At 34.9% G+C, this 10,753-nt stretch overlaps 1 protein-coding gene across 2 annotated transcripts; it reads left to right on the forward strand.

Moving 5' to 3' along the window:
* Positions 1-1,061: 1,061 nt before the first annotated feature.
* Positions 1,062-9,581, forward strand: ftsj1 (FtsJ RNA 2'-O-methyltransferase 1). Of its 2 annotated transcripts, none has more exons than XM_082140656.1 (16): positions 1,062-1,182; positions 1,506-1,646; positions 1,790-1,859; positions 1,994-2,093; positions 3,632-3,710; positions 4,514-4,566; positions 5,387-5,440; positions 5,539-5,641; positions 5,739-5,822; positions 5,965-6,068; positions 6,168-7,678; positions 7,768-7,797; positions 8,356-8,631; positions 8,745-8,849; positions 9,043-9,104; positions 9,319-9,581. In XM_082140656.1, the coding sequence occupies exons 2-11, from the start codon at positions 1,526-1,528 to the stop codon at positions 6,369-6,371; spliced, it is 972 nt and encodes a 323-aa protein (XP_081996782.1). In that variant the 5' UTR covers positions 1,062-1,182; positions 1,506-1,525; the 3' UTR covers positions 6,372-7,678; positions 7,768-7,797; positions 8,356-8,631; positions 8,745-8,849; positions 9,043-9,104; positions 9,319-9,581. The 2 variants fall into 2 exon arrangements, with proteins under 2 accessions (XP_081996782.1, XP_081996783.1); XM_082140657.1 differs by having other exon boundaries at positions 1,109-1,186.
* The last annotated feature ends 1,172 nt before the right edge of the window (positions 9,582-10,753 follow it).

Consider the following 10,753-nt stretch of genomic DNA (forward strand, 5'->3'; position numbering starts at 1 on the left):
AGTATGTTTTTCTCAAAGAGAAATTGTTACTAAACCACGTTATATCATATCATACAATGTAATGTTGAATATTAAACTCATATTTTATGCAGCAAATCTTTACAGAAAGTTTATTTTAAAAAATATTAATATAAACTACAATAATTAGTAGAAGATTCCATTTATTTTGGCATTGCACTTATTCAGTTATATTTTGGTGTGAAATACAAAAATTCAATACCTCCCTCAATCGCTGTATTTTTGGTTTCACTAATTATTCTAAATAATATGAAAAGTGCTTTTATTTATTTATTTATTTATTGCATTTATTTATTTGAATTGACAAAATTGTACATTCATTGGCTAACTGTAAGTTTACGTTGTATATTGTTTACGTAAAAAATAGCTTAATGGTTTTGTTGACTAAATTAGGCTCTGTCTACAGACAGATTAGAAACTCTTTCAATAAAAAAAAGGCTTTAAAAGATTGTGAGATAAAGAGTATTTTTTTTTATTTTTTTTTATACTGTACCTGATTTATTCAGATTTTATATTCTATATACTGGCACTTTTTATTTAGGCCTATTTGTTTTTGTAGTTGTTTTTCTATTTTTTATTGTTAATTTATTATTATATGCATAATTGTATAATGTTTAGAATTTGCAATTAAATGTTGATGTTTACTCGGAAACATGTGAGTACTGCAGTATTTTGTAAAATAAAATAATTTAAAAAGAAAGTTGTTTATCTATACAGTTTTTTATTTGTTTGTCCATTGACCATTGGTCACAATATTTCATAAGGTATTGTGACTGTTAAACTGTCATTTTCTCAGATGTTCTTTCTTTTGTTCAGCGCTGAGTGAGCGTTGACCAAGTTATGAAGGCTGTATCAACTAAGTTAGGTATTTTGGTAGAAATTGTGATTACCATGGAAAGTTCAAAACCCATCTGTCAAATACTACATGGTTATAATTCTAATCGTAATGCTTGTAATTTGTGTTTAAATGTTTAATGTCCAAAAACAAACTACAAGTACCACGATGATACCATAACCATCATGTGTAATAGTACCTCATCTCCAGTAGGTGTTGGTGTTTTCTCCTATTTACTGCAACAACGCGAGAAGAAAAAGAAGAAGAAGAAGAAGAAGTGTCACGTTGCGTCAAAAACATCAATCTCGCTCATTCAGCTGTAATCTTATGTAGGTAACGTTACATTTAATGAAATTACAGTTTATTACACTTTCATGATATTTCATTCATGGACATTATGGTTTTGCGTAAAACCGTTAGCTTTAATATTCGTTACCAACTATAAATATGCTGTTGACGAAGAACAGAATGAGTTATGTCATTTTAATTTAAATTAAAGTGGTAACCTAAATAGAAAAATAATAAGAATGTGTTCGCAGTTGTATTCAAAGTATCTGTTCTACTGTGAGATAGCAAGTAAATATTTGTATAGACAGATATTCATTATTTAACTTGGCTGGTTTTGTACAATTGTATCATTATTTGTCTACAGAATAAGTGAGTGAAGGTAAAATGGGGCGTTCCTCTAAAGACAAGCGAGATATATACTACAGGCTGGCGAAGGAGGAGGGCTGGAGAGCGAGAAGTGCCTTCAAACTCCTGCAACTGGATGAGGAGTTCAACCTTTTTAAAGGCAAGATCTTCATTTTGCTTCAGCCTGCACTGGATAGTGGATGACGAGTCATAAACTATGTCTCAAAAGCTTGTGAATTGGCTACATAGACAACATCAAAGCAGGCTTTTATATTCTGATGACTGTGTATGTCCTGCCTGCAGGTGTTAGTCGTGCTGTGGACCTGTGTGCCGCACCTGGGAGCTGGAGTCAAGTCCTGAGCCGCAAACTCCGGTCAGTTCAATGCAAATGCACAAAATGCACTTCATCTATTGTTCATGATAAAGTGTGAACAACACATAGATATACTATTCAGTGAAATTTTGTTTATTTAGTTGCCACTTCAACTCTTTTCTGTTCTTGTTCAGTGGAAAAGACAAGAGTGAAGAGGTCAAGATTGTGGCAGTTGATCTGCAAGCCATGGCTCCTTTGCCAGGTGTCACACAAATTCAAGGAGACATCACCAAGGTGCAGTAGCAGGACAGTTACACTTTAAATCAATAATAACAGCATTCTGGTCTTGGTATGGGCAAGCAATGGACCCTTTTCACATTTCTGGGGTTCTCAGAAGCGGAAGTTGTCATAGTTGGGTAAACTTTATAGTGTAAAATGGAAGCTACAACAAATATAATTTTTGCGTTCCATTTGCACGAATAGCAAAAGAGAAACAGTGTTTTTATGACTTTCCAAAAGAGTAAGAAAAAATATTTTCTTCTCGGAAACGCACAGGTCACAATATTCCTCAGTGAATTGCATTAGTAGTGTGTTGAAGCTGGCGGTTATGGCAAGGGGCGTGCCATATCCAAAACGTGCTGAAATGGTTGACCAATCACAACACACTGATCCAGCGGACCAATCAGAGCTCATTGCGCTTTTCGGAAGGAGGGGTTTCATAGAGACAGGAGGAACTAAACTGAGCTTTACTGACAGACTGGGAAGAGAGGTGCTGCAACAATGTCAGATATGTGAAAATAAGATGTTCTTTAAAGAAAATAAAGAAGACTTTGTAAAAGGGCATAATCATACATGCCAACCCTCCCGATTTTTCCGGGAGACTCCCGAATTTCAAAGCCCCTCCCGAAAATCTCCCGGACCGACCTTTCTCCCGAATTTCTCCCGATTTCCACCTGGACAACAATATTGCTACACCATCCGTTAAAATGAAGTTAATTCGGCCAGCGCTCATACCTGTGTTTACATCCTGTTTTCGGTTGAAGTCCAAAGTAGTCGATTGTCGAGTTCACGCGCGTGATCATAGGTAACTAAACATATGCGCGTGAACTCGACAATCGACTACTTTGGACTTCAACCGAAAACAGGATGTAAACACAGGTATGAGCGCTGGCCGAATTAACTTTATTCATATCTTTCACATCTATTGCAGTCAGATTCAGCCGTGTTAACTCTAAAGGAATCATTCACATGACCTGTGCACTTGTAATGTAAACTTGCACTTGTAAAAGCAGGTTTAAAATATGCCCCATTGAAGTCAACAGGGTGCAAATTTTAAAAAGAGGATAACACGATGTAGGCAACACCGATTTTTGTCATTGTTCTCTGTATTGACAGCACTCCAAATTTACAACAAAATGAGCTCAATGTTAAAATTGACCGGAGTTCTCCTTTAAGGAAATGAATTTGTCAAATAAATCCCCCCCCCCCCCCCCAATAGGTCCTCTTTAAGTAGTTTTCTGTAATTTAATGGCTAGTTAACAAAGCATGTGTTATAAATGTACATGACATTTTGGAAATTTTAAAATATAAAAAAAACTTTACAGTCTGTGAAAAGGGTCCATATTATTTTGACCATTAGCTTTTTTTAAGCAAGTCATTATAGCATTTTATTCTATAATGTGTAATTATTGCATTAATCTCTACATTTTTTTAATCTTTTTAATCTGTGAATATTTGTATTGCTTTTAGTATTTTTTTATTTTTTTTTTGAGTCAAGGACAGTAGATATTCCACAATACCAATAATATGATTTCCATATAATTGTGCCATAGATTTCTACAGCACAGGAGATTATTCGACATTTTGAAGGACAGTCTGCAGACTTGGTTGTGTGTGATGGCGCCCCTGATGGTGAGAAATAAACTTTTATTGTATTGAACATATAGGCCTGGTTTCACAAAGTGAAAGTCTGGCTTAGGCCTTAGTTCAATTACGATATTTAAGTATCTTTTATAAATGTGCCTTAGAAAAAAACATTAAAGGTGTGCATCTTGATACAAAACAATGGCAGATGCCAGTGTTGTGGCAGTTTTTCACCTAAACAATCATCTTTGGCATAAGAGATAGACTGGAATCAAATGATCATTAAAAAGTAATTTATTCTTGCAAGAAGGCCCAGTTGCCACACAGAAGTCACAAGTACAGTCTGTGGAACAAGTGCGACCAGGAGAGAGGGGCAGGCCAGTCTTTATACTCTGTTATTGTTATCTTCCAAGGTTCTTTAAACTCCAGAGATGGATAAGACACCACCAGTGATCCTATTATACTGAACTTTAGTTTAGCTTAACTTACAGCCTGCAAGTCCTAAATTGGACAGCCCTTTGACCTTAGGGGTCAGGGCTTCGGCGTCTCCCCCTCTTCTCCTGCCTCACAGAAGTTCCACATCAATCATTATATCACATGGTCAGCAGCACACATAGAAGTCAATCCTGTGTATGTTAATGAAAATCAAAGTAAGTAATGAAAATCAAAAATCTCCCATTACACCAGTGCAAGCTGATTTCATTTAAAACAGCTCAAACATGTGTTTTAGTCTGTTACTAGCTTAAGCCTTGCCTGTGAAACCGGGGGATGATGTCCCTCTTGCTGTTCTAGACTATTTTCGATTTAGCCAAGTCTTAAATTGAAGGTTTTTCATCTGTTTCTCTTTATAGTTACTGGACTTCATGATGTAGATGAGTACATTCAGGCACAGCTCTTGTTGGCGGTATGTATTGCTATAATTTGCCTTTATTGTTATTATTTTGGTAACACTTTTCAATAAGGACAGTTAGTTAACATTAATTAATTAATTAACTCACAATAACTAACAATGAGCAATACAAATTGTTACAGTAATTATTCATCTTTTTTAATATTGGTTAATATAAATACAACTATTCATTGTCCATGTTATTTCAGGTCCATTAAATAATATTTAACAGATCCAACTTTTTTATATATATATCATTTATTAATAAATGTTGAAATTAACATTTAACTAAGGCAAATAAATGCATTAGAAGTATTTTTTTATTGTTCATGTTAACTAATGATAACAAATGGATCCTTACTGTAAAGTGTGACCATTATTTTCTTATTATTACTTTTTACGTAGTAAATTGTTTATATAGTCAAGTGTCAGTACTTCGTTCTGTTAAGAGCATCAACAGTTTCTATTTACAATTTGTTTTTTTTTAGTTTTGAGCATTGCTGAGTGTGTGAACACAATGGCCAATAAGAAAAAAAATTGAAGCTAATATTTTAATGTATTATTTACTTTTAGCATCTATAGCATCTGACTCTTTATCTTATTTTCGAATAGATAAATAAAATAGTTAAATAGTTCTAGTTTTTGCTATGGTAGGCTACTGAAATTGGTACAGAAATCTGTGAAAATTTACTGGTATTGGAAATGACTACTGACATTTTGGTAACGTGCAAAAACTAATAGTAAATATAATTTTATGTTTGATTTTATTTTAATTTACTATGTGACTCCTAGACTGATCTTGCTGGACCTCATGTAATGTTTTCTGTTTTCACAGGCTCTCAATATCACCACACATGTTCTCAAACCAGGTGGCAACTTTGTTGCAAAAGTAAGCTGTCTTGTCATGCATTCATTTATATTTACGTTGTCAGTGCAAGATTATGATATCCATAAAATGTTTTATTTCAATGTCTTGTTTCTACATAGATCTTCAGGGGAAAAGATGTGACCCTTCTGTACTCCCAGCTCAAGATCTTCTTCAGCTCTGTAACCTGTGCCAAACCACGCAGCAGCCGCAACTCTAGCATAGGTGAGAGTAGAATTTCATGAGGGAATGTAAAACTGTTTTGGCAATATTATACCTTTTCAGACACGAACCAGTGTTGTTTTGTGTTTTCGCCCTTCAGAGGCGTTTGTGGTGTGTCAGAATTACTCTCCACCTGAGGGTTATGTGCCCAACATGTCCAACCCTTTACTGGATCACTCTTATGGTAACTTGCTCCAATACTAGTGCTTTCACAGTATCTTGTGCTCACCTATACATGGCATTTGTGCTCATTTCATCTTGTAAATATCTATGTATTTGCCCATGTCTTCCTCCTCACAATTTAAATGCAATTTCTTTCCATCCAGATGTCAACTTTAACCAGTTAGAGGGACCAAACCGAATAATAGTTCCTTTCCTTGCTTGTGGAGATCTTAGTGCCTTTGATTCAGACAGAACTTATCCACTTCAGGTGCTGATCAGCTTCTTTCAAATCACAAATGTATGACCATGAATTATATTACTTAGGAGTAGTCTGCTGATATGCATGTTTTGCTTTATTCTCAAACAGCTTGATTCTAGTAAAGAGTATCAGTATTTACCGCCCACCCAACCTCCGATTCGGCCTCCCTACCAGCAAGCCTGTCAGCTCCGCAAGAATAACCTGTTAGCCAAAGAGGACTCGCCCTCTGGCCCGCTTGATGATGCCCTGTCTGCTTTACATCTCAGCACAAGTCCGGACACAAACTCGGCCACATCAGGAACCTCAGACTAATGGACATTATTGATTTGCGCAGGTTCTGTTTAAATCTTTTTATTGTTTTATCATGATTGACCAACATTTATTTTTTCAGAGTTTTAACACTCTGTAAAATGTACAGTAAAATGTGCAAAAAAAGCTTGTCACTGGAACATTTGATTGAACTAAAACAAATTATTACAACGTGGCTACGATTTAGTAAAACAAGGGAAAGAAGTATTATATCATGCTCACGATTTAGTAAAACGAGGGAATTAATTATTATATAATGTGCACGCTTTACTTAAACGAGACATACAGTATTAGTAAGTTGTGGAAACGATTTGTTAATTCGTGCACACGATATACATATTTTTCCCCCTGCGTGTCATGTGCGGGGCTCCAATACATCTTTGTACTTTATTTACACCAAAAAAAAGGCCCATAGTAGTACCTTAAGGGTACCTATTCAGGGTACTGTCCCAGTGACAAGATTTATTTTTATTATCATGTAATTTACCTTTTATGTATTTAATTGTTTTAATTGACATAATTGACTTTAATTACTCTCAAAATCCACAAAGATTCTCCCTTGTGAATGTTTCTTTGAACTACGTGATTGAATTTGAACTTTTAACTGCAGTTCTACACTTTAATAAACCTAACTAAATCTACCATAATGCAGTTTGTTGTTTTTATTTTGTAGATACAGCGTTTCAAATGAAGTTTAAATCAATTTATTCTATTTTTAAGATTGTTTTGGCTCTGAAAGCAGTTTCAGATCATTTAAAATAGCCTTTTTTAAAGTCTCAGATTGACTAATGCGACCTTTTTTTAAAAAGTTTTTGAAAAGTACAAAATAAATAACTTCTCAAGCATGCAAGTGAGAAGATCTACCATCTGTTTCCTTTTTATTCACTTGCTCAATGGTCCATGAACTATACTAGACAGTTTCTTGTCTGTAGTATTTGTCACTGTCTCCGGATGCGTATAGCATAACCATTTTTCTTATTTACCTGCATTCTGCTTGAGCCTGATGAGGTCTGTTCTAAATTATGCTTTAATATTGTCATATTTCGTTGTAAGTAACTGAAATAAAAGTGGAATTGCTAGATGGTCATAGATGATAGGCTAGGGGAAATCAGTCATGCAGAGAACCTTCACAGTGTCTGGGTGGGGGCGAAGCTGTACGCAAAATTAGCAATCATGTATCCTGTTTGTCTGCATGATTCATTTTCCTTAAATGATGACATTGACATGCTAGATATTATATGAAGACCTGATAGTCTTAACGGGTGGAGCACATGAAATTATGATCCAGCTGTTAAACCTGTGTTTATTCTGTAAGTACATTTTAATTGTACATGTATTGAGTATTTGTCTGATTGACATCTGTTACCTCACTCTTAACTATCAGCTGCTTATTTTTCAGTGAGTCTTACTGCCAAATTATCAAATGCAGGTATGTGGCAAATCTTGTGTTCATTAATTATATAATTTTAATTAATTAAAATGATGGTTTCCATATTGTAATTATGCATTTTATTATGCAAGGATGATTCAAATTTGCATAAACTTTGACAGAAACAGACTGTAACAAAATTAGAATGCTTGTTTAAAGCAAGTGAAAACCTACTTTCCCTAAAACTGTTGAAACTACATAACAGGGTCACACTCTGAAATGTATAGTATAGTGAAGTACACTCTCAGAAAATAAAGTACATAGTTGTACCTTTAGGGGTACAATGGCTTGTCACGGGGGCTGTACCCTCAAGGGTACAATATTGTACCTTAACCTTTAAAAGAAACGGTACATATATGTACCTTTTAATGCTTTTTGACCCTCAAAAAGGTACATATATATACCTTGAGGTCCAATAATAAACCCTATGGGGTAAGTTAGTGTAGATAATATAGTGTAGTTTAATATAATTCTCCCTGCATGCCAAAGTAATAAATATGGTCACTTGTATGTATGTTTTCATATTTGTAATATTTATCATTCAACCACCATATACAGATTTCTTTGTTAGTTTTGGAGTGATAAATCTCAGTGGCTCGACTGATCTGACATGCTGTGACTTGGACCAGGCTATACCACAGTGCTTTCTCTACACTGAATCAAGAAGCAATGGCCATCGAAATTCCTCTGAGCATTGCTGTAAGCTCACTGTCAGTGGAGAAGAACTGTTACAGGGAAAAGCTGGCGAAGAGCTCCGAAGGACAATCATTCACTGTAAAAGCAAACCTGAAGACAAAATGTGCCAAAATGTCACCATTACAGTGTGGAGGCTATGTAAATTGCATTTAAGCCATTTTTATGCTGCAAAACACTTTTAAAAAGTCTTTGTGGACACAGGGAACAGTTCAAACAATTTAAACTGCTATTCCTTTTGTTTCCATTTTTAGCTCCTTTTCGCTTTGTTTTTCTGTTTCTGGGGACAATGATTCTGCTCTCTTTGCTCATCTTCATCATCATATTCATATGCATTATCTACATGACCAAAAAACAAGGTAAGAAACCACAAACATCATGTTCTATGTTTACTTCTGGTTATGTGTAGGCTATCTAAAAATGACTTTACACCAAATATTTTAGATGCATAGGTGTTTTATATAGCCAACAACAGATGGTGGGCCAATTAAAATACCATTTTATTACTGCCCAGTGTCTTCAGTAAAGTTTTGTTTTTCTTTCTTTCTTTAGGGTATAGACAAACCCAAAGTGCAAATTCTGGTACTGTTGAAGTGCAGGCAGAGAAAACAGAGGTATGTTATTCATTTCATTGTATTATTTTTGAAAGAAGCATTAAAACACTGCAGGAAGTCATAAAAATATACCTTTACTTTGAATGATTTCATGTCTTCAGATTTTTTGTCAAAATCTGTCCAAAAAAAAAGAGCTTTTATGGACATCATTTTGTAAAAATACAAATTTGTGATGCTGTATTTCAACAAAAACTTTAACATTTTTTTTTCACAGATTGTAGAGGATGAGCTATTGTACGCCACAGTGAATCATTCAGGTGCTGGTGAAAAGTTTGCTCCAGCAGTGAAGTATGAATCAGGAACTAACTACGCCACAGTGATCATACACTGAATAACCTGCAACACTGGATGAAAAAGTTATTTTGTGGATTTAAATCACCAAAGAGGACTTTAAAAAACAGCATGTTGGGTTTTGACCAAATTTCCCACAACATGATTTTAGATGTAAGATGTTAAATAAACTTGCATGAAAGAAAATGTTCATTCCGAATGTTTAATACAAATCAAGTGAAAGAATTAGCAGTGGACTTGAAATGTTTGCTATACAACTCCACTCTTTCCAGCAGGGAAACGTGTTTTACTTGAAACTCTATACCATTTTAAACTAGATTGAATCCCCACAAAAATCATACTGTAGGTTGTAGGATAGGTTAACATAGGATACAAAAAATATAGTACTTATACCCCCGGTTTCACAGACAAGGCTTAAACCTAGTCCCAGACTTAAATGCATGTTTGAGCTGTTTTAACTGAAAGCACCCACTCAAAAATAGCACATGTCAGTCCTATTGTTTTGTCTCAAGATGCACCAGTAATGTTTTTTTTTTCCTAAGGCACGTTTATAAAAGCTACTTAAATGCCCTAATTGAAGTAAACCCTAATCCTGGCCTAATCTCTAAACCCTGTCTGTGAAACCGGGCCATATCATTTAAATATAGGCTATGTGCATTTCAGGAAAACAGCCATATTTCAATTAATTTCACATGTAAATGTAAAAAAAAAACAGACAACATAATATGTTGATGCTCTATCAGTTTATTTAAGCCTAAACAATTAAAATGTGTGTTACAAGCGTGTGTGGAAATGTTCTCATCATGTCCTCGTCGATCGATTGTCTGGCTGTAGTTGTAGTAACAACTGTAGAAACCGTGCAGTGTTGCCGAGAATCCACTAGATGGCGAGATCTGCCGTTAGCAAACCAAGATAGAGCTTCACTGACGAAATGCAAAGTACTAAATGTGGAAAAAAACAGTAGGCTTTGCAGTGGTGAATGCGTTTTGTGAGTATTACTATTAAAACTAAATTATATAAAATAAGCTAAGTTTGTTGTCCGGTAGGCCAGTTATTCATTATTAAACGCCAAAATGTGAAATGAGTGTATTAGATACATTTTTGCGAGTTTCTTTGTACATTATCACACCTTAATTGACCGTAGAAGAGGTTTCTATTTTAAATCCTTACGTAGACTCTGTAGTAGTACAGTAGATGTCTAATTGTGAATTGACTTGAGCCTGAACATGAGCACTGACTTGAGACTGAACATGAGCATCCAGATTGTGCAGAAAAGAGCGGTTTGTAGACTACTAAGATCACGCTGCACTTTTCAAACTTTGAACTAACGTTAATGCTTAAAGGTGCACGCAGTATTT

This window comes from Leuciscus leuciscus, assembly GCF_965113295.1.
Source record: "Leuciscus leuciscus genome assembly, chromosome: 16".
Lineage (NCBI taxonomy): Eukaryota > Metazoa > Chordata > Actinopteri > Cypriniformes > Leuciscidae > Leuciscus > Leuciscus leuciscus.

Bases quoted from the DNA above. Each gene is read 5' to 3' on its own strand.
- ftsj1 (XM_082140656.1), top strand. From the start codon at position 1,526: ATGGGGCGTTCCTCTAAAGACAAGCGAGATATATACTACAGGCTGGCG. The intron at 2,094-3,631 runs GTGCAGTAGCAG...ATTGTGCCATAG, and splicing joins TTCAAGGAGACATCACCAAG to ATTTCTACAGCACAGGAGAT. The intron at 5,642-5,738 runs GTGAGAGTAGAA...TTCGCCCTTCAG, and splicing joins CAGCCGCAACTCTAGCATAG to AGGCGTTTGTGGTGTGTCAG.